Source organism: Eptesicus fuscus, chromosome 12 (assembly GCF_027574615.1).
Source record: "Eptesicus fuscus isolate TK198812 chromosome 12, DD_ASM_mEF_20220401, whole genome shotgun sequence".
Lineage (NCBI taxonomy): Eukaryota > Metazoa > Chordata > Mammalia > Chiroptera > Vespertilionidae > Eptesicus > Eptesicus fuscus.
This window is the reverse complement of record NC_072484.1, coordinates 85,818,588-85,846,240: the sequence shown is the minus strand read 5'-3', so window position 1 is coordinate 85,846,240 and position 27,653 is coordinate 85,818,588. Positions and strand designations below refer to the sequence as shown.

The following is a 27,653-nucleotide window of genomic DNA, read 5'->3' as shown; positions in this document are numbered from 1 at the left end:
ATATGGTTGTTGAATTGGAACAAACTGTTAGAAGTTGGAAACCTAAAATTTATTCTTAAACACACACACACACACACACACACACACACACATGTACATATATACATCTGTATATAACATATGCACATTGCTTCCAGAATTATTCTAGAAATTTTATGTCCCACAAGCAGTATATGAAAGTTCATATTTCTCTCATATGCTTTCCAGAAAAGGATATCATCATTCATTTTTACCTTTATGTTTTTAATCAAAGAAAAATGCTAACTCGTTTTTGTTTTAATTTATATTTCTCTACTAATAAGATTGAACATTTCATCATGCTTATTCAGCATTTGTAGTTCTGTAAATTGAATATCCAATCCTTAGTTTTTCTATTGGAATGCTCATAATTTAATTAATTACTTTATAAAAAGAAGTTTATTTTTTTGTATTCAATCTTTTTCATTTGAGAAAGAAAAGCATTGGTTAAAAAAAGTGTCAGGGCTTCAAGTTCCCATATCTATTAAAATATAAGGCTTCCATTTATGTTAGTCTTCTGGACTAACATAAATCTTAGGAATTATACTAAAAAATTTACAGCAAGATTTTAAAATGTTGGTGATTTCTTCCAGAGGATACTAAACGTTCTTTAAACATAATAAAGAACACATCTACCTCACTTCAACTTCAATTCTTTTTACCTTCCCTGATCATTTCATCAGAGAAAAGGCATAGGATCTTGGCTTTCCCTAGGCTTTTTAAAGGTACAATAGAGTGCCATGACTTCCACTTAGAACCAACAATACCTGCCTGGGAGACTTCGTCCAGATATAAGACAAACAATACACTTTTTGGCAATCTACCTTGGAAGCTCTCATTATTATGCTAAAATGTTATAGGCATGAAAGCCAAACCTACTGAGGGGGAAAACAGATTTCTATCAAGTTTCAGACTGTAGGCTGAATACGATCTTGTGTGTATGTGTATGTGTGTGTGTGTGTGTGTGTGTATGCGCGCTCATGTGGGTTGTGTACCTGTACTATGATTGCAAGTGGAAATTTATTGATTACTTATCACAGAAAAAGGAATAAATAAAGGGTTACTTTCTTCTCATCTGCAGTAATAGTTTACATATGCATTACCTGTAAGTTATGGGTTTTAGTGTGTATATTGTCCTAGACACAGTTTCTGTGCCATCTCAGATTGGCTCAACTTCACTCACCAATCCTTGCCATGAGCCACCATGATTTGCTTTGCTTCTCAAGCCACTAGCCAAAATTTATGCTCTTCTTAGGGTTATCAGGCCCTGAGTATTGCTGCTACACTAGACCAATCCACCCTCACATAGGTGCTGATTGACAAGGAGAATTCCATGTTTGCACACTCCCTGGAGCTCTGGCATCCCAGGGAGCTGTGTGCAGGTCCAAAATCCAATCTGTCAGTGGATTTTGATGAGAGGAAAGAGAAAAACTGCTCACACTTGCTACCCAGGCATTGACTGTGAGACTCAGAGTCTCACAAGAGACACCATATGAGGCCAAGCAAGCTCTGTATTTGTCCTAAACTTGTGGCCAGCTCAATACTATGCCTCCATGATCTGATTTCCCTTCTCCCCTGGCTCCCCTCCCTTGTCCCTTCGCTTTTGTTTTCCTGGGCTGGCACCCCCAAAGGACTTATTTTTGAAAGCCTGCCTCAGACTCTGTGTTCTAGGAAAGAAACTAGACTGGCATTGTATTATAATAGTTAAAGTAAATATATAATTATTAATTTTATTTTAAAAATCCTCTAACTACTACATGAAAATTGGGTCCAGTTTTCATAGAGAAGTTTGACCTATCAAGAGTTCTACCAATATTGCTATAAAAGTGAATTTACCTTGATATCTATGAAATGTAGGATAATCTATCTGTTTATTCCCCAAGCTACCCTTCTTTCCATTTTCCAACACCATCACCACCCAGGAGATTGAGGGAAGCGAGACCAACGTGGCTTAAACTTGGAACCATTTAGTTATTAGCTAAAAATTTAGAAGTTATTTGGCAACAGGTGCTAGATTGAATCAGCAATGCTGAGAAACTAATATAGATTTAAAAATATATGATGCACTTATTAAGATGATGATTCAGAAATAAAATACATAGTGAAAACATCATAGAAAATATCAAGTTCAAAATACAGAGGTTATTCTTGTTCAGACTAACAAATGTCACCTGCCAGGAAAAAAAAAAATGTTCCCTTGAAGTGAGAATATATTTTATTCCCAAAGCATTTAATTCATCAAAAACTTGTAAGACCACACCGTGCGAACACTGACCTGTGAACAGGTACCAGAGGTTGTTTGGCTCCAATGTTTCCATCTCACCCCTGCGGGTTGTCTTCCTGTGTCGAATTTTATAGCCGGTAATAAATCCATTTTGTGTTCCGGATGGAGGAGGCAGCCAGCTCACTTTGATACTCTGTAAAAGAACAGATGCAAATTCAAACAGAGAAAGGATGGACAACAGAGCAGGGTCAAAGAAATGACCCGCACCTAAGTATAAAGCAGAGAGGCAAGAAGTGCTGGGCGTTGCCCCTTAGAACCAAATTCAATGCATTCTTACAATTTGGCAGTATTCCTATTTGTCTAATTTTGACAAAAATGCACTTCATTTGATTGACTACATTCTTTGGGAGATAAACTAATGAATAAAAAATAATGACATATTGTCCGTGGCTCCCAAAGAACTCATAGCCATAAATATATACAGAGTCGTCCATCCCTTATTACCCCCTCCACATTCATATGTGTGGACATGTTCTTTGCTCTCAAGTGTTTGAAAAAAGAAAACCAGATTTGATGAAGTATACCTTCTATTTTTATTTGTCAGTGCTCCAAGGTAGTAATAGCAGATATTATCATTATTTAACAATTTTACAAAAAATGAAATTGAGGTACAGAGTAAAATGAATGAATGGCCAGAAGTCACCTTGTACCACCACTGGAAGATTATCCAACTGTTGAGTCTAACATATTTTTATTATTTCATACTGAAATAAATAATCATAGAGTGTCTCTTGGCAATTCTAATCATCTAAATTCTACAAAATATTATTGAAAGGAATAAAACTGAATTGAAATAATTAGATTTCAAGATATCCAATAGGCCTTCCCATAAGTAGCCCTTAGTAAATCAATAAGCATTATTTTCCAAAGATTACAAGCTTATTTTTTAAAAAGTCAAAATTAATTTCAAATAAGAAATGAAAATATACAAGAAGAGATTAAACCTTAGATACAGAAGTAAAACTTTATGATTACTAGTTAATGCTTTGCTATGGTTTTGCTGAGTTACCTCTCTTTAATTTCATAAATGACCTTAATTTCAATGCATATATTGAAAAAGGGAGAATAATTGTGCTTAGTATGTCTACCAAGTACTTGTAAATCACTTGATAAGCCTGAAGATCTTAATTATACTAATGATTACATGAGAAATAGTTTTTGACATAATTTTTCTTTATCACATTTGGGCATTTCCAGTGATTGTATAAATTATGCACATATAGCTGATACCTTAATATCAATGCCTACAGCAATTAATTAATAGGATCAGTTATACACTCTACATACCAATGGGTAACTTCTCTCAATGTTTATTATTTATCTTTGGAAGTAATTATATTATTCATCCTCACATGTGGGTAGCAGCTAAATTTATTAACATCTTTTATTATGCTTTTTTACTGATTTCAAGCAAACACCAGCAGATTGCACAACCTTTGGTGCTCAAATTCTTTCTGTGCAAATTCTTCTGCACATGATATAGCTAGAGGACCCAAGGCATGTTGCTTGGGGAAGTTAAATGAAAGTGTTCAGCTATTCTTTCTTATTGAAGGGTCTAATGTATTTCTTTTCTGTATGACATCTCTTCTGCCAGGGCTCAGTAGCTCACACTCATTGCCCTTCCCTCACCAAGCCACCTAAAGCTGTCACTGTTATGGGGACATTCTTATAACATGACCTTGTCTTCATGGGCCAGTCTGGTAATGATTTTTATTAAAAGTACTTAACACATGACCTTTGACTTTTGAAATATCAATTCCAGTAGCTGTGACTTGACTTTTAGTCCTTTCATTACTTGAGAGGGAGAAATTAATCCTTTTCACTGTTGCAGTGAGTCAAGGTTTAATTTCTTTTCTTTTTTTTTTTTTAATTTTGGAAAACAGAAAAAACTATAAAACTGAGTTTCTCCAAATTCCTCCATCCCCTCTTTGGTTAGTATAAAAAATGAATTTGCTTACAAGTAGCATTGTGGAGAGCAGTCAGGATAATTGATTTAAAAGGAAATGTCTCATTGGCCTTTATTCCTGTTTGAGATAGTTCCATCCAATTTGGAGTTGCAGTGTTGTTAGGGGCAGAAATGGAATATTGGGGACTAACTATTATTATAAGAAATATTAACCATGCTCTATTAACTGTGCTTGTTCTGCTCTGACTAGAAACAGCACATTCTAACCTGGCTGAGAGTTGTATGCCCTGGGACATGGGGGCTCACATCACAATGCAGCCCATCCTCCTTTTCCGAGAGCTGCCCATCATTATGGAAAGAGTCACAACCTCGTGGCTGAAACAATATAGTCCTGGAGGCACCCACCCTCTGCAGCCCCCCACCCCAGCCTGCATTGCTGGTTACCTGTAACCATTATACCGTGCCTGCTTTCCCATGCCTGTAACTCCTACTTTCCCACAAAATCTTGGTCTTTCTACCCAGTATAAGCTGTTTATGGGGAGGGGCGGAGCAGATTTTTGTGGATGACCTCCTGCTCTCCCACACTGCCGGCAGTACTGGGATCAAGGCTCATATGATTCAGCCCTGTCTTTGCTTAATTGGTTCAAGTGGTGACAGGCAGCCTGGACCCCTTGGTTAGTCAGTTATAGTATTATCCTTTTCATGGACCCCATGAATTTATTCCTTCACTCCCTTTCTCCCATAATTATGTATGGACCAATTTATTCTACAGAGTACTATTCACATTTCTTATTGTAGCCAATAGAAAGTTCAGACCTGGGAGGTAAAAAAAAAAAAAAAAGAAAAAAAAAAAAAAAAGCCAGGTGGCTCAGTTGGTTGGAGTGTTGTTTCATACACTGAAAGGCTGCAATTCCATTCCTGGTCAGGGCACATACCTGGGATTTGGGTTTAATTCCCTATAATGGCGTGTACAGAAACAATCGATTCTCTCTCTCTCTCTCTCTCTCTCTCTGGCCATCCCCTCTCAAAAATCAGGAGCACATCTACAGGCAAGGATTTAAATCAAGAAAAAAAAAGAAGCCCTAGGATTGGGTGAAGATAAGAAAAATGCAAAAAAGTGAAGAGATCTAATATATATTTTTGGAGGTAGACTTGACAGGACTTGGTGATTTATCAAATGTCAAGTGTAAAGGAGGAACAATCATTAAGAATGAGTCTTAAGGTTTCAGGCATGAGCAACTCAATATATGATAATGCATTTCCTGGGACCAGACTGTCTGAAAATAATCCACTTTCAAAAAAAGTTCACTGGACCTGCTGCTGGCATCAATAAATGACAATTCACAGAGGATGCAGAAACAAGGCTACCCATATGGATAATATTTGAGTTACTGGGGAAGGGCATTTTTAATTTTATAACTTAGAATAAATAATATCTTAATTTCAAAATTATATAGTAACAACAATTAATAATATTTAACCTTTGACATTTATTTAAATACTTGGTAAATATTTCTATTAATCATCTGAAATCTAATTGAATAATCCTACCTAATAATAGACAAATATGCAAATTGACCGTACCTTTGCTATGCCCATGATTGGCCAGGAGGTGCGGGGGGGGGGGGCGCCCGACTCAGGGGGGGGCCGGGGTAGCTGATTGGGCTGGCGGGATGCTGAGCTGCGTCGCCAGCAGCGGCATGAGCTCAGCGTCTGTGCCATGGCTGTGCTGCAGCACAGAAGGGGCCTCTGGGGCAGCGAGCTGACGTCCCACCGCGCGGACCATCAAAAGCGTGGGAGCTGAGTGCCTGCTGCCTGAGTGGACAGGCACTCAGCTCCCCCGCAATAGAAAGCAAAAGTGTGGGAGCTGGGTGCCTGTCCGCTCAGGCAGCAGGCCTTTCAGAAGCCTCCGCCAGGCCGGATGCTTCTGAAAGGCCTGGTGCACCAGCGATCGAAAGGAAAGTGGGGGAGCTGGATGCCTGTCCACTCAGGCAGCAGGCCTTTCAGAAGCCTCCGGCGCCTGGTGCACCAGCGGACAGGCACCCAGCTCCCCGTGATCGAAAGCGAAAGCGTGTAGGGGACCCTACACGTGCATGATTCAATCATGCACTGGGCCTCTAGTTTACTAATAAAACAGTACTTTAAACTCTATTATGTTTATAAACTATGTGAACTATTTCCAAAAACTGTCTTGCCTTTTTATAAATCCATGTACTGTATGATACTAACCAGGAATGGATTTGATAAAATGTCAGTAAGATATTATAAAGGTCTCGCTATATTTTTTCTGCAGTTTTATACTATTCTTGCAGACTTGACATATTTTTGCCTCACTATCATAAATATGCAATCTCTATGATCAGTGAAGTTAGAAATTTGGGGAGCATGCTGAAATTGGCATTCTTGAGTTAATGTAGGAACTGTTACTCAAAATGACATAAAGCTATGCTAGCAAATATTCTGACTGAGTTCCAGACTGAAGTCTGCTAGTGATATGTAAATTCTGAGTAAAACATTTGTGTAATAATAAAATTATGGTTATATATAAACTAGAAGCTCAGTGCACAAAATTGCGCAGCCCCACCCACCCGCGCCGGTCTTTGGTCATTACGGCATTAGGGCCACTGGGTTTTTATAATATAGATTGAGTAATACTTGATTTTAAATAAAATTTTACAAACCAGTCTTAAATTCAGGCAAGGAACTCTGCTTTGTTTTATTAAAATAAAATGAAACTGACCTGTTGAGATATCATTTAATGTTTTTGAGATAACACAAACATTTCTTAATCAATAGGTTTGTTTAGTTTAAAAATAGGCTTCCCTTTGCCTCTGCCCTGGTAGCCTCCTGAGAGCTAGTACCAGTGGGATTCCTTTCCAGAACTTGAGCCTGACTTGACCTACTCTGGAAAAATCCTGCTTTGGTTATATAATAGCCTAAGCCACACTGGGGCAATTTCTCAGGTTGCTCGACTTCAAGTCATATACTGCAGCTCTACTGTGACTTGGGCCCCAGTTTTAGTAGCTGGGTTTCTCTGCTTTTGCCATGCTAATCTGCCTGTCCATTAAAGACATCTAAGACATGCAGGCCTGATCCCCCCAGAAGCTAGAGTCTTCTCAGTCTCAGGCTGGCTGACTACTCTCACAATACTTACTTGCCTCCCTGAACCTAGCATATTATCTGCTTTCACACTCTGAACTGCCCAAACCTACTGGCCTTCTGAGTCACCACTGGGAGCTCTTTATGGCACCTCTCACCAAGCACACTACCTATCACTCTGTTTCTCTGTAGACTGTGACCAGTCTTCCTAAAGGAACATCCCTAATTACCTTACTTACTCCTGGACTTGGGGCACGATCCTCCTGGCACTGGCTTTGAATGCCATACTCATTCACCTCCATAGATCTATCATTTTCAGGTATTTACAAGAGGAACATATCAGATTAGAAAAAATTACACACAGTGAGAGATGTCTTCTGGAATATGCTCTATTTCTTATATGTTCCTTTTATTTTATTTTATTTGTTAGCTAACTTAAACGGGGCTAAATTTAAATTGATGCTGGGAAATTTCTGTGCTCCTTTAATGAAATTCTGAGAGCTCAACCTTGACAATTCCAAGTAAAAAAAGGGAAGCAAATAACATAACATAACCCACTTCATTTTAGCTGCTCAGGGGCCTTGAACCAGTAAATGAAGGTCAAATATGTTTCCCAACCATCACTGTGAGGTCCTCAATCTATCACTGTCCTTGGAGGCCAAGAGTACGGTCGGTACACTGACAATTTGGCACTCTACTAGGCTAGTGTTTTGCATACATTCAATGTAACATTTTACAAGTATTCTTGGGTTATTTAAAGATGAGGCTCAGAGTTCTATTAGGAGAAACATAAAAAATAACTGAATGGCCTGTAGAATCTTCTCTAGAGATGTGACTGATTCAACTCTGGTCCCAAACTTATATGTCCACTCTACACAATACACACTAGTTGTCATTTAAGAATGAACTCCAAACATTAAATAAAGCTCAAATCCTAGGCTCAGGTGCATGGAAATACACTAGGATCTCCTTAATTCTTACAGCTTTGTGCTTAGAAAATCTTATTAGATGTTCCATCTAGCATGCAGCTTTGATCTGTTGTTTAGAGCGAGAACAATGATCTGCAAATAGAAGATATTCCATAAGTATAATAAGATGGACTGCAGGAAGCATACTCTTCCATTCTCAGCTTTTCATTAACTTGCTAAGTGATGTTAGGAATTGTTTGTCTAAGGGCATCAATGGTACACTGCACCATCATCCCTAGTTGTTGAGAAATGATCAATGAGAAAAAGCTTAGAAACTTCAAAACACTGCAAAAGATAAAGTTCTACTGTTATTTTGTAATTATTATTATTAGTAGTAGTAGAATGCACATCTGTTTTGAAGTACACAAAAGGATGCTTAAATCTGAAGCAATTTTTCAAGAAATTGAGTCATGAGGTCATTTTGGCCTTATGGAATTCGATATTGAAGACATAGAAATAAATAAATGAATGAATGATTCTCATTGAGACTAACTTCATGAGTACTTTATATGATCACAACTAGATTACACTTCCCTGGAAAACAACTTTCTTTGCCACTCAGAAATCCTTCACTGAACAGAAGTGGGTTCTTTAAGGCAGATTTCACCATCTTTTGATGGGTGGCCCTTAGAAATAGTGCTTTCTCCATTGGTTACCACAACTCTATTGCAGTTGATACTCATATATGTAATTATGGACGGTCTTTATTACTTTAAGAAAAATCAATTAATCTTACCAGCTAGCCAGGCTTTCTTGGTCAACTAGGAAAAATTAACCAAATACTCTTAAACTAACCAAGAAAATCACCTTCAAACAGAGTATAGCTCATCCTAAAGCAAAATAAAGGAAACAAAAGAAAGATGTAAAACTGGTCTGTACCTAGCATTTGTTTTTGCAAATTCCTGGATTTAAAATTGCATTTTTTCATGTGATAATTTGCTATGCATAGCCTGGTAGTCAGGCCTGTTTACTTCTAGGTCCTACAAACTGAAAATGCAATTTCAAGAGGGTATTCACATTTTGACAAAATTCCATTACAATAAAGCAATTTGGTTGTTCCCTAGAGTTCATGATAAAGCGATCTTAGGAGTAATACATTTCAGAATTTGTCAGTATCAATAGACTTTATTCTCCAGTGCCTAAGTCATTCCCTGAATGTAAGCTAGATGTTTAGGGAGGATCATTAACTCTTTCAGATCACTAGGTCCTTTCTCAGGCTGTTCATTTCTACTAAACAAAACTGCTAAAAGCCTTGATGCAGGAACTGAGTTAAAGCCAGCACACAAACACATCAGGAGAGTTATATGTAAAATTACACCCTCAAAAGGCACAAGAAAATAGACGTGTGTATAATTTAAGGCAGAAAATACAGTGTCCACTTATTTCCCATTTCTTTTTTGTTGTGAAATAAAAACCAGCATACTATTTGAGCAGTAGGTGAACGGCATAACTTCAAAATAATTGATTTCACCATATATAAGAACCTAAGGCAAAGAGATGATTTTAAATACTGGTTTGTGCCCTATGAAAATTCTTTCTCATATGGGGTAAAAGGCATTTATCCAGAATAACAAGATCCCAGGGTACTGCAATGATGCACTCATTCAAAATGATCACAACATCCCAACTTGGTAGGTAAAAAATGAAACATTAGTTTAAAAGTTGTGCAATGCTCAATAAGAGAATAAAAATGTAAGTTTTACAATACCTTATACTTGAAAAATCTCTATAGACCAATAAAACTAGGACCTTTAAAATTATTGTCACAAAAACAACCTCTATCTAATATTTGATGGAAGAAATATAATTGTAAATGCGTCTCATCCTGTACAGAACAATTCCATGTTTTTTGCTTTTATATATATATTGAAATTTAGACGTGTCCAATATTCAGGAATAAACACACACAACTGAGTCTATATGATATAAGGAAATAAAATCTTATTATAAAGCTTTTTTTTTTTTTTAAATGCAGAAGCTGCTATTTAACAGATGCCTGTCTTCAAGTGAACTGTCAAATTAGGTTCTAAATAATTAATCTCTGAAGCCAGCAGGCTTTCAATCTCAGAGCAGCCATCTCAAAGACACGACTTACCATGTAATTACATGGGACATTACAATGTATTTATGAGGTCATTTGTTACAATGTACCATAATTACAGACTACTTACATAGCTATTTATGTCTCATAAAATGAAGTGAGACTAAATATTTTAATTGTGCTGGAGAAATAAGGGAAAATATTTGAGTTCCAAATGTCAGGTGAGATTATAGGTCAGATTCACATAACTCATATTAACAGCTGGCTGCTTCATGACTCACAAGGGTTTTGTGGTACTTTCTTGTAGGAAATGAAGGTTTGAGGAATAATTTTTCAAGGATGAAGAGAAATTGCTCTCAGTTTCAATCTTCAGGTAATGCCAGAAGATAGCCCAATAATAGAATTTACTAATTACACTTCATATCCAAACCATAAATGTCCAGGTGTCAATGGATTAAAAATAATGTCACTTACAATAGTTGATATCCCATACAAACTAGGCAGAATAAAATAGCAGTCTTTTTGTTTTCCATTCCTGCTACTTTATATAAAAATGGTATCTGCTCAAATTTTCAGAGCCCCAATTCTAGAATACACAGCCTAAACCCACTCTGATTTTCTACGAAAGATGAGTCTTCGAGTGAAATTTTCAACATGTGTTATTGCCCCCAAAATGTCTTCCTCTTATATTCGTCTATTCTTGAAAATTCTGACTTAGTCTAACAGGTGAATTATGGCAGCCCAGCCGAAGAGGTTTTCATGCTTCTTACATCTAAAACACCACTGACATCTGAATAATCAGGTCAGCTCAGTGGTCTCATAATTACATTGCTAATTCTTAAAATTATAATTTAAAAAATTTCTGGATTGTTAATGATCCCTTCTCTTTGGATGAATGCCCAAAGCAAATCTTGCTATTATTTACATGCCATGCTTTATTAATTTATTCATTAAACTTCCGAAATGCTTGCTGCTCTGTTTCTGGCATGGTGCAAGAAGACAGGCATACTCACCTAACACACTGGCCTTGCACAGTTTGGTGCTTTCCAGTGAGGGATTCTGGGATGCTGTCGGTAGACTGGCCTTACTAAAATCTGTTCAGCTAAGTAGACATCCCATATGATGGTCTCCTTTAGGGAGAATAAATTCCGGCTTTATATTCAGAGATTATGCCTTTCAATCAAGGATGGTCAATATTTGATGAATCATGAAATGCAAATAATATTGCCCTCTGCTTATTCTTGCTAGGCTGCCTCCCATTGATGTGATTCAGTGATTAGAACATATGAAATAATTTTTAATTACGATGACATAGGCAAAATATTCTTTTCTAAGCTTTAGCCTGTCTTACGAATTTCAACAATCCTTTTTCCAAAGGAATAAACGTCAAATCTTTCTTTGTCAGGTGATATTCTAGCCACCAAATTGCTATAAATATGTGAACTAATTAATTCCTGTATAGACTGATCAGCAGGTTGACAGTGATGGGGACAGCAGCCTCCTGGCAAAACAGGGATTCTCTCAGTGTTTAATGACTGTTTCATTCCTATATAATAGGCCCCGAATTTGCCAGATACTCAGGGCCCACAGAGCCATCTGCAGAATGTTGTCTGTTAATATGCAAATAAGCCAATTAAAATTCACAGATTCATTCATCCATTGACCATCCGTCAGGTCAATTCTGATCAACTTTACCAATGTTATTTACACCTGCAGAAAGAGGAGGTCCATTTCCCACTGAAGTCCAGAAAAGCTACTCAGACAGTACTTGGCAACATGTTCTCAGCACCGCATCCCGATTTCAAGACAGTAAGAGGCGGTTTGCTTTTGAAAAAATAAATGTAGGTAACTATCAATACGTCAATCAGTATTTCAATTAGTGATGCGATCATGATGACTCTAATTGATTAACTACTAGCAGCACCTGTAGTTGGCTATAATTTTAATTACTGATTACATTATGGCTGATTTACTTAAAAGGACATCTACATGAGCACTACTGGATTATGAAGGGAAATTTTAAAAACTCCAGAATAATTAGTCTATTAAAATTCAGATGGGAACCAATTCAATAAAATGTGTTTAAAGGTTTTCATTTTAAGTAATGTAAGTGAATTTTTCCCTAAATTGTACAATGTGGAGAGAAGCAGATCAACGATTATTTTAATGTAACTCATCAGTTTTCCTAGAAGATGGGGCAGGAGTTCAGAATAAGCCTGAGCCCATCAGAACATGAGAATGAGAATTAAGTTCCCAGGTAGGCATAGATGACAATAGAGTCCCATTTCTAATTTGCTTTATTAAATTTCATGTTTTAGAAATTTAAAAGTTAGTTGATTTATTATCATAAATACTAGAGGCCCGGTACATGAAATTCATGCATGGGGGGGGGGGTGTCCCTTAGCCCAGCCTGCACCCTCTCCAATCTGGGACCCCTTGAGGGATGTCCAACTGCCCGTTTAGGCCCAATCTCACTGGGCAGTTGGACATCCTAAATGGGTGGTTGGACATCCCTCTTACAATCCAGGACTATTGGCTCCAAACCACTCACCTGCCTCTGCCTGATTGCCCCTAACCGCTTCTGCCTACTAGCCTGATCACCCCTTAACCACTCCCCTACTAGCCTGATTGACGCCTAACTGCTCCCCGGCCAGCCCGATTGCCCCTAACTGCCCTCCCTGCTGGCCTGGTCACCCCTAACTGCCCTCCCCTGCCAGTCTGGTCACCCCTAACTGTCCTCCCCTGCAGGCCTGGTGCCCCCAACTGCCCTCCCCTGCTGGCCCAGTCACCCTTAACTGCCCTCCCCTGCTGGCCTGGTCACCCCTAACCTCCCTCCCTGTTGGCATGGTCTCCCCCAACTGCCCTCCTCTGCTGGCTCAGTCACCCCTAACTGCCCTCCCCTGCAGTCCTGGTCCCCCACAACTGCCCTCCCCTGCAGGCCTGGTCCCCCACAACTGCCCTCCCCTGTAGACCTGGGTCCCCTGCAACTGCCCTCCCTTGCTGGCCTGGTCTGCCCCAACTGCCATCCTCGGCCAGCCTGGTCACCCCTAACTGCCCTCCCCTGTAGGCCATCTTGTGGTGGCCCTCTTGTGACCACATGGGGGCAGCCATCTTTGACCACATGGGGGCAGCCCATCTTGTATCTTGGAGTGACGGTCAATTTGCATATTACTCTTTTATTAGATAGGATCACAGTCCAATCACTAGTCATTTTCAAAAGAGATATTGGATATTCTTTTAAGGCCCAATAAGAACATAAATAATTATTTCACATATAAAAGTTTTAAGTCAGTTTTTAACTAGAATACCTTATGTACACATGTTCATAGCAGCATTATCCATAATAGCAGAAAAAAAGTGGAAGCAGGCCAAATGCTCACCACCTAATGAATGGATAAGCAAAATGTGGCATATCCACATAATGGAATATTATTTCACCATAAGAAGGGATGAAGTATTAGTACATGCTACAACATGGATGAACTTTGGAAATATACTACTTTAAAGAAGCCTCTCACAAAAGACGAAATACACTGAGTGGCCAGATTATTATGATCTCTGAACACATAATAACCTGGCCACTCAGTGTATATCCTATATAATAAAAGGATAATATGCAACTTGTCCCCTTGACCAGGAGTTCGACCAGCAGGCAGGCCGGCCAACTGCCCATGTCCCCTCCCCCTGGCCAGGCTGGCCAGACCCCACCCATACATGAATTCATGCACTGGGCCTCTAATATATATACTACTGAGTGGCCAGATTATTATGTGCTCAGAGATCATAATAATCTGGCCACTCAGTATAGTATAGCATTGTATTTATATGAAATGTGCAGAATAGGCAAATCATAGAGACAGAAAGTGGATCAGAGATTGCCTATGGCTGATGCAGGAGGAAATTGAAGGGTGACTGCTAAAGGGCATAGGACTTCTTTCAAGGTTGATTAAATGTTATAAAATTAATTGTGATGATGGTTGTATAACTTTAAGTGGGTGAATTATATGGTGTGTGGGTTCTATTTAAATAAAGATGTTACAAAAATAATTGTACTACCAAAAAATTAGAATTGTATAATGAACCCAATATTTTCATCACTTGACTTCAAATTCTCAGTTCATTTTAGTTCTTATTATATGTATCTACTAAACCCTCTCAACTGAGATTTTATTTAAGAAAAGCTTATATATGTTTATAAAGTGGATAAACATGCAGTATCTGTGGGTCTTGAGGTAAGTGTGGAGGAAGTACATTCCAGAGAGATGTGAGTATAATCCTTTTTATGCTACATCACGGGCATGATGCCCTGTACACATGGTAATTACAAATGTTTGCAGATGGCAATGGTGGCAGACGGGGCTAAATATGGCCTCCAGAAGGCGGCAGTGCCTGGAGCAGCTGGGTCCCACTGCACTGCTTCAGGTGCTACCTTTGAGGACATGTAGAGAGTAACCGACGGTCAGGGGCTAAAACATCTGCAAAGGGCTCAGCTGTTTAAGACCTCTAATAAAGTCCAGGGAAAGTCCACTCCAACTCCTGCTTAAAAATGAATCCTATAGAACAGAACTAGATGGCAAACGTGGTTCCAGACTACACTGGGTGTACTTTTTTAGAGGGGGGGGCAGGGGTACACAGGGTGGAGGCTGGCGAACTATTGCATATAAATGAATGATTAAACTAGGTATGAAATTTAGAAAAGGACTCAGAAAACTCTTTTATATGCTTATCTATTTGCTTAAGCTCAAGAAAATGAAATGGAAATCAATGTAATATTTTCATGGGCTCTGCGCTCTTCTTGATAATGCTTACCACAGTTCTAAGTTTCCATTTATTTGTTTGATTATTTGATTAAGGTGCTGTTAGCTCCCTAGGACTTAAGATCATAAACTTTCTTTTCCTCTTTCTTGCCACAGGATTCCTAGTGTCAACAACGTCTAACATTTAGAATATACTCAATAAATAGTTGGTGAACGAATTAATGGATAAGCATTTTAATGGGAATGGTTCTTGATTTAATAAAATTCTACTTTAAATCATGGTACTTTCTTTTCTCCTGGTTACCAACATATAAATAGCATTATCGTCATGCTTAGAAGGCATTACAGGAACCTGATTTTGCCTCACACATCAGTGATGAGAGAAAGAAATGACAGGAGGGTGATAGCTCTTGAGGAACCGAACAAAAGTTTGAAGGAGAAACAAGAAGCATGCTAAAAAGTGAGAGTGTACTTGTGAGAAAGAGAACGAGCACCTAAAATTAAATAAAGAAAACTGTAGTGAAAGAAACCAAAACCCTATTTGAACTATGGTTCTCTATAACTTCCACTGGGTGATGTCCTGAGCTCCCTGGAGTAAGAACGGGGATGTGTTGGGAAGGACAGTGTTGAAAGAAACACGTGAACACAGTCTCAGGAGGAGGGTTGGCTATAGTAAGCAGGTCACATGGTTCTAATGTTCTCAAGCTGGATGCTTAGGAAGCAAAGTGGGCCTATAAAGAACTTTGGCAAAACTTATACTAAAGTTAATGAGTAATAAATTTAAGTAAATGCCAACCAAGTAATAATCAAGGTACAATTTTCTTTTTTGGGGAGTTGTAAAACCACAGATTGGAAAAATATATATTTCTCACAGACACTGATTACATACAATTGGCTCGTGATCTCATTTTTCTTTTCAATTTCTTTTGGTGTGAAGGAAATAGTCTAGGAGAATGATGGAGGAAACATGACCTTCCAGTTATCTTCATATCCTACTTTTAATTTTTTATCTGCACTTACTATCTATTGTTTTTGCCTTCAAAATTAGCCTGAAATATTATGAAAACATCTGGATCTCATCAGGAAACACTTTCTTCCTAAACCACTGTCTTAATTGAAGACACAGAGTCTGAAGCTTACACAAAAGAAAGACACTTAACTCTTCCCTGGAATGAATCAGAAGGCACTTGTCGGCCGCCAAGCAGATGGCACCCTTTGTTTATCATGTTGCAGACAACCTACTGGTAAACATCGCTGCTCCTGAAACTCAAGGTTGATCTTATTCTTGAATTCTGGCTGAATTACCCGTAATTGTTTTGGCTCTAAGTTTTATGATCCATGTGAAATATTGAAGTGCTTGAAGAGGAATGTTTCCTCACTCCTGAGCTGCCTGCAGGTCACTTGTAAAAACGTTCACTTTGCAATAATTAGGTCAGAGTTGACTTTCTGATTCCTTCGTTGGTGTGTCCTTTTACTCCCCTGTTCATCAGCGAGTTCTGGGAAGATCATGTGATACAGCCACTGGTCATCACCGGGAAAGGCAAGTGACCAGAAGCCACCAGCCAACATGCTACCCACATTGCTTTTCCTGTTTCAGGATGCATGATGGGGGTCAGTCAGTGCAGGCCTTTACATTTTGTACCCAGTGGCATTTGGATCATTAGAAGTCTTTGTGGCTCCCTGAACATAGTCAATAAGATGAGGCTAAATACTATCGTCTGTGTATCTTATATCTTAAATTGGAAATGAAAATAGAGCTCCTACTTTACTTTGTTGTTTCTTACTTCAAAGGGTCTGAATATTTTGAAAATCGGTCTGAAAGCGGAGGATGGTAGAAAGGGTGTAGAGAGATGCTGACACGCAGAAATAATTAAATTTGAATGTTCCACGTTAGTATAATAAATTCCAAAGATATTAAATAACTATTTTTCTATTCGATTTCCTTTATAATAGGTATTTTACAAATGAAGATATCCTAGGCCCATAAAAGTCCCAAGTATGTGAATGAGAGAGCCATGAGGTTAATTATGCAGGTGTTTTATTATATATAATGCAAAACAGCTGCATGTTTGTATTTTCATTCAGATTTCAGTGCCATATGATGGGGCAAAGGTAGATTTACAGTTGTTCATATAGGAAATAATATAATAAATAACAAAAGAGGAAACTCCGTGTTTTGCATATTCACAAGTTTCCATATTACTTTTGCCCCACCCTGTAGGCCACTTATCCCATCATACAGCTGAGTGGAGTTGTAGATTTTTGTTATTTGTTAATATCAATTCACTTAAGAGAAATCCCTATTATCTCTGTTCTCCTTTTAAGGAAAAAGAAAAAACAAGTTGCCTGCCACAGTTCCAATTATTTAAGTAAGTACAGAATAATTTAACTATGAAACAAAAACCATCATTAATATTATTTCTCAAAAAAGCAAAAATATTACAGCCAATATCCTGGTTATAATAGGCCTTTCTCTTCCTCTCTGCAGACTTGCCTGGGAACCTCTCAGCAGAAAACTGCTGTCACATGGGCTGTCATCGCAGCTGGTGTCTTTACAAATGTGTAGAACAACCTGGAGCGCCACCAGCCACCACTGTGCCAGCGCGGCTGCGGGTCAGCCCTGCTCTGGAGGCCTGAGCGGCTGGGGTTTTCTGTAGAGAGAGGGCTATATGTCTCCAGATGGTCCAAGGATCACCTGGGTACAGTCCATGGGAAGAGGGAAGATTTCCCTGGGAGACCAGCTCACTGATTTTCACTGCACAACTGTATCATCAAGCTTGCAGAGGGGAAGAGAGCTGGGGGCAGGGAAACGATTCTTTAACATCCCCTGTCGGAAACTGAAGGAGACAAAACCATTCCACGATATTTTCTAATTTTGTCAAAATTCCTCTGCTGTCAAGTCCACTATTGGAATGTTGAGGCAGTAGCAACACTGCTGTGCTAGATGAATACTCAGGTCGTGTTCTCATTTGGCAAGCAAACGTGGGGAATGAGCAGAATAACAAGCATCAGAGCATCCTCCTCACTCAACCCAAAGGCAAAGTAAATGCAACCCTATGAGATCGCCCAGTGAGGTGACGGGCGGGGAACCCCACTCTGCAGGCGATGCAGGCCAATGTGTATCCTGCAGGCCAGTGGCAAAAGCGGCTTACAATTCCATTCCTGGTCACATTCACATTTTTCAGTGGCTCAGGCTGTTGTCTGCAATGAAACGTTCCCAGTCAAATGATGATCTGTCTAGTTTTCTGGCCCCCACTAGCCAACTCAGAGAGTGTGCACAGCTAACCAAACCCAGTCTAAGTGCATCGAATACAGAGGCAGCCCAAATCCCCAAAAGACCGAATGGAGGTTGAATCAATGGCCACCTGTATCCCTCAAGTGTCTTTTTTGCTGTTGTTTCCTAAATCTCTCAGACAGATAACTTATTTGGCTCATTTCTTAAAGAAAAAGCTCAGATCTGCCAACCTCATTTCCACTCCACCAACCTCATGGACCTACTAAAGATGGTAAAATACAGAACCTAAAAAAATGTCTTTAGTAATTTAGAAAGGATAATGAAATATTAATAGGTAGAGATTAAAATTAATCTCGGTATCTGTGTTGAAAGTGCTGTATTTCTATGATTATACTTTCAAAGTAGTTTGCATGCACTTGGATTGTCACATCCTATTTCTCTTCTCGCCTGACTGCTCTTTCTTCATGGCCCCTTCTTTTCCTCGTACCTCGCACTGATTAAGTGGAGTTTGGTCTGAGGTCCTGTGCTCTAATCACTCTATGTATTCTCTCTAGTTGACGGTTTTTAAATCAGTTTCCATGGCTTCAATTCTCACAATCAATGGGTACCTAGCAAAGGTATAGTCTTGGTTCCAATACTGATCCAAGTCCCAGAATAAAAATTTGAACTGCCTTATCAACATCTTAACCTCAGCATCTCATTAGTACCTTAAATCCAAACCGTCAAAGGTCATATTTATTCCCAGGGTAATTCCACCATTGCTTTTCTTTCTCAGACTTCTCTGCACTCAAGCAGGTGTGAGGTCCTGTTGATTTAATTTTGTAGGTATATCTTAGCCCCATCCTTCCTTTCCCCCTGCACAATTGTCGCCAGGTTTAGGTCCAATCATCTCTCGCTTGAGCCACATCACTAAACTCTAGCTGTTCCAAAATTTTATGAGGTCTCAAGGCATTAGGCATGTCCTAACATGGAAAGATCACCGAGGAAAAGAGAACATTTAGAGTAATTTGGCATTGCTGTTATTTTCTAAGGAATTCAGGAAACAAATTATTGTTTATTGACTCCAATCCAAATAAAGGAAGGGCAATAGAGGGTAAATTAGAATTCAGGTATGATGCGTTTAAATTCAAATAGTGATATTCAAAAATATTTAAAACATGGAAATAAGAAATAAGGGTAGATGTCATTTTTTCCCTCTGGGGCTTTAACAGATGTATATAAGGGTCACTGACTTATCTATGGGAACATACTTTATTAAATTTACTGCTGAGTATTGATTAAGGGATCTTAGCTTAGTAAAGTTATAGGCTAACCTGTAGATTTCTGTCTAGTAGAAATGTGAATAATTTCTGTCCAGTGGGGAAGAAAATGTCAGTTTATGGTTTATTACCCCAATGGACATTAACCAATTTAAAAAGCCTCCTAGCAATTTTATTCTAACATTCCTTTATTAAATTGCTCATAAATACCAGGCTTGCCATCTTCCTAAGTCTGTCACTAATTAATGAGATGAATAAAATGTTTGATATGTTCATTTTGTATTTATATGGGAGTCGTATTTTAATATTTTCAAAGTTATGCTTTATCAATGGCTTAAAAATAACGGATTCTTAAGAAAACTTACATTAGCTCACAAAGACTACCTTCATTTGCATTCCTGATGTAAAGGTATAAAAAGTATTATAGCTTGGTTTTGAAAATAATATTGCAGTCAGTAAAATTTGCTCACAGACATACCAGTGATTACCCTCCAGTATCTAATATGGCACGAGCTCTGGAAACACGATATGATGAAATCTTTGCCAGCTCTCTTTGTCTGGTACTGGATGTGAATCATCCCTTTGTTCGGCATATCCACCCTGTATCACTTAGTAACCTTCTCAGTTATCAGATTGACTATGGCATTATTGCAATGCCCGTGTTCAGGTAACCCTTATTTTGTGTAATAATGGTCCCAAAGTGCAAGAGTAATGATGTTGGTAATTCAGATATGCTGTAAAGTGCTTCTTTTAAGGGAAAAGGTGAGTACAGCACGATAAGATGTTTTGAGAGAGAGAAGCCCCATTCACATAACTTTTACAGCAGCACGTTGTTATAATTGTTCCATTTTATTTAATATTTTATTTTTTAAAATAAATTTTTATTGATTTCAGGGAGTAAGGGAGAGGGGGAAAGAGATAGAAACATCAATGATGAGAGAGATCATTGATTGGCTGCCTCCTGCATGCCCCAAACTGGGGATCAAGCCTACAACCTGGGCATGTGCCCTGACCAGGAATCAAACTGTGACCTCCTGGTTCATAGGTTGATGCTCAACCATTTAGCCACACCAGCTGGGCCCATTTTCTTATATTTTCATCCTCTTTTTAAAAAATTTTTAAATCTTTCTTGTTGAGAGTATTACAGATGGCCTTCCTTCCCCCCCTCCCCCAACTGCCTCCTTCCTCCCAATTCCCACCCCACCCCAGGCCTTCACCACCCTACTGTTTGTGTCCGTAGGTGAGATCTTTGGTTACTCTCTTCCCACACCCCGTCCCCCCTTCCCTCTGAGATTCATCAGTTTGTTCCATGTTTCCTTGCCTCTGATTCTGTTTTATTCACCAGTTTATTTTGTTCATTAGACTTCTTATTTTTTTTATTTTTAGAATCGTTTGTTGTTAGGTATGTATTTGTTGCCATTTTGTTGTTCATATTTTTTTTATCTCTTCTTCTTAAATAATACCCTTAAGCATTTCATATAATACTGGTATGGTGGTGATGTACTCCTTTAGCTTTTTCTTGTTTGTGAAGCTCTTTACCTGACCCTCAATTCTAAATGAGAGCTTTGCTGGATAGGTTAATCTTGGCTGTAGTTCCTTACTACTCATCACTTTGGCACACAATTTAAAACTTGTGAATTGTTTATTTCTGGAATTTCCCATTTAATACTGTCAGGCCATGGTTGCCCATGGGTAACTGAAATCACGGAAAGAAAAACAGTGGGTAAGGGTGTATAGATTTTCCTCTACAGCTACAGACACAACTCAGAGTCTTGGTCTCCTTCAATGAGGCTATGCAGCATCAGCAACACCTTTGGAACATGAACTTCTGCTGGCACCACGATTAATCCCCAGTCCCACTGGAAGCATGAGACACGTGGTAAAGAACAGAGATGCAAATTCTGTGACATCCTCAGTGTCCCACACACTTACTTCCTACCTAGAAATCAAATGTAATGACAGCATATAACATTGACTACCCTCTGAGGTTTAAAGGTCTATTCCATGACTCTATGTCTGTGGCAGGGGAGGGGGTATGAGATCAAAGAAGTTATATGCATATAAGCATAACCAATGGACACAGACAATGGGGCGGGAGGGGGGTGGGAATGAAGGCAGGGGCTGGAAGGCAGGGGTAAGCTGGGAGAGGACAATGGGGGAAAAGGAGACATATGGACATATGTAATACTTTCTACAATAAACAATCTTTAAGAAACCCCCCCAAAACACCAAACAAACAAACAAAAACATTGACTGCCATAGCAATCTGTTACAAAGGGTATGAAAGGTGAACTTTAAGAGATAGAATTGTAACTTGATTGGGAGACTCTATATGACCTAGGAATAATTTAGCCCCAATACACAATCCATTAGTGATGTAAGGTTAAGATTCTTCTGTAGAACCAACAGCAGCCTCTCAAATACTGTTCTCACCAAATTATATGGGGGTTTTTAGTTTTTATTATTTTTAAATTTATCCTTATTGTTGAAAGTATTACAGATGTCCCCTTCTCTCCCCCTGGCCCCCATTGACCTCCTCCATCCTGTTTCCACCCCCTCCTCAGGTCTTCCCGGTACTACTGTCTGTCCATAGGTTATGCATATTTGCATATAAGTTCTTTGGTTAATCTCTTCCTGCCGTTCCTTCCCTCTGAACATCAGTCTGTTCCAGGTTTCAATGTCTCTGGATCTTTTGCATCCATCAGTTTATTTTTTTCACTCCATTCCACATATAAGTGAGATCACGTCAAACTTGTCTTTCCCTGGCTGGCTTATTTTGCTTAGCATAATATGTGGGGATTTTTGACTCCCTAGTATAAATTTTTATGTGTTTAATTTAGCTTAAACATAAGGAAATACATGAGAGTGTGTTTGAAAGTGAGAGCATAGTTCTCTCTTCTTTTGCCTCATCCTCTACCCCCTTTAACATTTTAAATACATTTGGAAAAGCTCCTTTTAAACTTATCTTGCAGCTTGTCAATGATGCTTCTCTTATCCACATCCCTAATGAACGCTCCTCCTCAGGCCTGCCTGGGGCCCTATTGATCCTCTCTCTCTTACACAATATTATCAGTGGAAAGCAGCCACGTCTGCATGACCATGGAGCGTATGTGCTGGTGCCTCACAGATGTGCCAGGGCCACATGTGTGATATGTGGACTCAAGTGACATAACTCATTTGGACAACAGGAGTGAGCCCCTAAAGTGCCGCTGAGTTCAAAAGAAGATTCATATTGAAGTAATGGTGTTAAAAAAAAAAGAGTAGCAGAAATAGATGTGACCCAAGGAGATAAATTATAAGTAAAAAAGTTGTAATGTGTAGAAGGACAATATTTCCCATGGCATGAAAGCCCAGTAAATCAAATCTAGAATTTGTGTGCAAGTAATCAGCTCTCAGGCAACACTTATGAAATTTAATATTTAATTTCTAGAGTGGAATTCAATATCAAATGATTTTCTTGACAGAACAAAGTATTAATTGAATATTTTGAGTTTTTTTTGTTGTTGTTAATCATCACGTGAGGATTAACATTTTTCCATTGATTTTTAGAGAGAGTGGAAGGCAGGGGAAAGACACAGAGAGAGAAACATTGATGTGAGAGAAACACATCAATTGGTTGCCTCACACACGTGCCCTGACCAGGGCCAAGGATTGAGCCTGCAATCGAGATACGTGCCCTTGATTGGAATCAAACCCGGGACCCTTCAGTCTGCAGGCCAACGCTCTATCCGCTGAGCCAAAACGGCTAGGGCAATATTTTGATTTAAAAAAATATATTTTAGTGAAGTGTGTTCTTTAAATTTTAACCAGTTATAATTTGCTAATCCTACCCGTCAAGTTTCATTTGGCTAAAATACTTCAACATTGCCATTTAGTTATGGTTAATACTATATTAGATCATGGTGCAGGTTGAACAGTGCACCTGTACTGGGGACTATACCAATTACCAATGCTAAGAGCACAAAAAGGGCAACTTTCACCAAGCTTAACAGAATTCAGAGGTTCATGTATAATTTCTTATTGTAAAAAGAAACCATAAGGTGATTATTATTCATAAGAGCGCATACTCTGGCTCTGTGGGACCAAGTGAGATTATGGTAACTTAAATGTAATCACAGCATCACTACATTTAACTTACAGCCCTGTACCACTTATCTGCATGTGGCTGATCTTGCTGGCTCTTGAAAATTCAGGAATAATCAAGCTAAATTATTTCCATTTAGCAATGGATCATTAATCCCCCTTTCACTATTTGCTACTGACTCATAATCAAGGTTCAAACCCAATCAATAATTGTGCTGTGTTCTTTTCTCACTAGATTAATTTACATTCCTGTATCTGTGTTGAGTGTTCTACTTATCTGTGCATGTAGCTTCATTCTTAGAGAATCATATATCAATTTTGTTGATATTTAAATACTCTTTAAGAGGACAGCTTTTCTGAAACAACCAAAATATTACAATTATTTAAAAAACTTGTTTTCTAATGAAAATATTTAGAAATAAATTTTACCTCAATCCAGAACAAGGTACTAAATACTCTTATACATACAAAGATATCTTGAAACATACACAAAAGTAGAGTTACATTGCAGTGTTTAGAACTGAGTTTGGCCCAGAGTAGGCACTAGATAAGCAATTAATAAATGGATAAATGAATTAATTCCATGAGGAAATAAAAATGATCTGAGATATAAACAAATGTGACACAAATAGATCCATTACAAATTTATGATACCGTCAGGGTCATTTGTAATGATAAGTAGGAGAAAAATGCATATATCTTCGAATAGCCATTTTGGCAAAGAATAACAACTGATAGTTCCTTGAGAAGGGATGTGTTTTAAAACTCAAACCTGATCTCATTCTCTGATGGAAATTATCATTCACAAAGCATGATCTTACCTAGAAAAATTCCATCTATAATCTGTTGTATTCCTGAAATATTTAATCAATGAAGCCTATATTTCTCCTTATTTGGGGATCTGAAAAGTGGGCTGGGGAACATCTGCTCTACTTCTCAGACTTGTTCGATCTAATGCTAAATGAACATGCCATCTGATTAACTCAGCTAAAGAGGCGTGTACTGAGTGGATTCAGGTCAGTCCAATCAGTTTCTTGCCTGGGTTAACTACTTGCTTAAAGAAATTAACCAGTCAATTCTGCCAAAATGCCAAGTCTCCTATCTCTGTAATGAGGGAGTAGTCACTCTGAGGCAGAGAACATTTAATTAAAACATCTTATCACAACACAGCAAACTGGGCAGAATTGGTGTGAAGTTAATGGAGGGTACACAGATGTTCTTTTCCTAAAAAGAAGCTTTAAGTAGACAGTAAGTTGCTGTGTCCATTCACTATGAAAAGAGACAAGGAGACAACAGATTCCCTGGCCTTCTATTAACCCATAGCAATTCTTACTTAATTGAGTCTGACAACCTCAAAAATGGAGCCCAGCGACTTCCACCTCTTGGTATTTGCATCCTTTGAGATCTCTTCCCCTAGAGGACGGGCTGGACCTACTGACTTGTTTCCAGTGAAGGAACACAGAAAAAGTGATGTTACAAAAAGACTGGGCCCAGCTGGTGTGGCTCAGTTAGATTCCCAATCAACCCTGGGTTGCGGGCTCAATCCCCAGTAGGGGCTATGCAGGAGGCAGCCGATCAGTGATTCTCTCATCATTGATGTTTCTATCTCTCTCTCCTTCTCCCCTCCTCTCTGAAATCAATAAAATATTTTAAAAATACCGCGGCTTCTACCTTGAGTCACCCTCTTTGGGGTTTGCTCTGAGAGAAGGCAGCTGCCATGTCCTCAGCTTCCCTAAGGAGAGGTTCATGTAGTGAAGCACTGATGCCTCCGACCAATGGCCAGCCAACTGCCCTGCATGTGAGCTTCCAGGCAGACCCTCCCCTGTCAAGCTTGGCGATGAGACCACAGCTCCAGTCCATACCTTGAAGGCAGCCAGTGAGAGACCCTCAGCCAGAGGCACTCAGCAAAGCTGTGCCTGGATGCCTGGTTCACAGAACCTGGGAGATAATACATCTGTTGCTTTAAGCCAATACATTTTGGGGTAACTTGCTATGCAGCAATAGATAACTGTCACACATTGCTTCCTTCACTCCCTCAGCAGTGATAGAATAAGAAATCACCTTCAGCCCTGGCTGGGTAGCTTAGATGGTTGGAGCATCATCTCATACACCAAAAGTCTGTGAGTTCATAGTAGGGCACATACCTAGATAGCGGTTTGGTCACTGGCTGGGGCACGTACGAGAGGCAACCAATTGATGTTTCTCACGTCGATGTCTTTCTCTCTCTCTCTTTGTGTATGTCTAAAAAATCAATTAAAAACATATCCTCAAGTGAAGATTAAAAAATCACCTTCAGCTATATATTCAACTGAAGCTGTGGTGGCAGACTGTTGAGGAAATCTGCATTCCATAGTGACTTTCCAGGCTGAAGAAAGCAAGTACTCATAAGTACTCATAAGTACTAAGCAAAATACTCCAGTGTTTTATCTGGACTGACACACACACACAGGTTTAATCTATCCTTAGAGGGTAACTGAGTGGTGAGCAGCATGATCTCTAGGGCCAAAAGGCCTGGATTCAACATCGAGCTCTGATATATGGTAAGTGTCCTCCATTGTGCTAGTTATTAAAATACTTTGCCTCAGTTCCATCAGCAGTAAAATGGATAACAGTGCCCACCTCCCAGAGTACTATGAGAATTAAACAAATGAAACAAATTTAATGTATTCATATTTAAGGTACTCATAACACCTGGCACTAAGGGAGCACTATATAGGTATCACCAGCTTATTCTGGAAAAGAAATCCTGAAGAGTTTGTCTTAAAAATCAGTGGAAATTTTTTTTAAATATATTTTATTGATTTTTTTACAGAGAGGAAGGGAGAGGGATAGAGAGTTAGAAACATCGATGAGAGAGAAACATCGATCAGCTGCCTCCTGCACACATCCTACTGGGGATGTGCCCGCAACCAAGGTACATGCCCCTGACTGGAATCAAACCCGGGACCTTTTAGTCTGCAGGCAGACGCTCTATCCACTGAGCCAAACCAGTCAGGGCAAAAAAATCAGTGGAAATTATTAAGAATAAAGCCTTAGAAGTAGGTTCATTATAAGAGAAAAAACTGAATAAATGTTCAGAGGTCAAATATGCAGGGGTTAGGGTAATAAAAAAGTACTTAAAGGCTAATAATTGGCATTAATGTACAATATGGTATTTTGGAGTTAATTAAAAAAAATTTTTTTGCATCATGAGACATAAAGTTAAACTTTAATGAGTAGTCTTTTGTTTCAAATTTCTTCCTTTTAATCATTTTAGGGTCAAGTTTCCTGGGATGTGGATCCCAGGAAGCAGGTTGGCATTCATGTCTCCAAACAAGTCTTCAAAACAGCCATTTCGATCATAAGGTTTGCTAAATCCCAGGATGGAGACCATGTAACTAATCACATTTCATTAGGCATTTAAAGTGATTTTTAATATCCAGCTCGTCTTATTAAAAAAAAATCTTCAGCTCTAGCTGGTTTGGCTCAGTAAATAATAGAGTGTCGACCACGGACTGAAGGTCCCGGGTTTGACTTCCTTCAAGGACACATAGGTACCTCAGTTGCAGGTTCCCCAGCCCTGGCAGCGGCAACCAATCAATGTGTCTCTCTCACATCAGTGTTTCTCTCCGTCTGTCCTTCTCCCTTCCACTCCCCCTAAAAAACAATGGAAAAATATCCTTCAGTGAGGATTAACCAAAAAATTTTTAAAAAGTAAAAACCTTCAGCACTTTGCCCCTTTCCCAAATTAAAAAGCAAAGAATCACAAAATCTCCAAATGGGCAGTCTTTATTTTAGGTAAAATATTGAGACCAATACTTTCAAGAAGCTATTTGCAAGAGCTTCAAAAGATGGCTCAAATCCCTTTACCACGTTTGAACAAAGGTATCTCGGAGCCCCGAGCTTGCGGGTAGTCCTCTTTGGGGATAAGTGGGTGAACGCTAGATACTGGAGGGCAAAAGAACATGGGGAATTCTGAGCCCATCCCTCTTGCTCTTCTGCCTGGCTGGAATGAGCTGCGCTA

At 38.9% G+C, this 27,653-nt stretch overlaps 1 protein-coding gene across 1 annotated transcript in view; it reads right to left on the bottom strand.

The window, feature by feature from the left end:
• The window catches only part of DCC (DCC netrin 1 receptor), a 566,817-nt gene that overhangs the window by 150,354 nt on the left and 388,810 nt on the right, over positions 1–27,653 (bottom strand). The window contains exon 13 of the mRNA XM_054723604.1: positions 2,294–2,435. Within this exon, the coding sequence (XP_054579579.1) occupies positions 2,294–2,435 (142 nt within the window). The remainder of the gene's footprint in view (positions 1–2,293; positions 2,436–27,653) is intronic.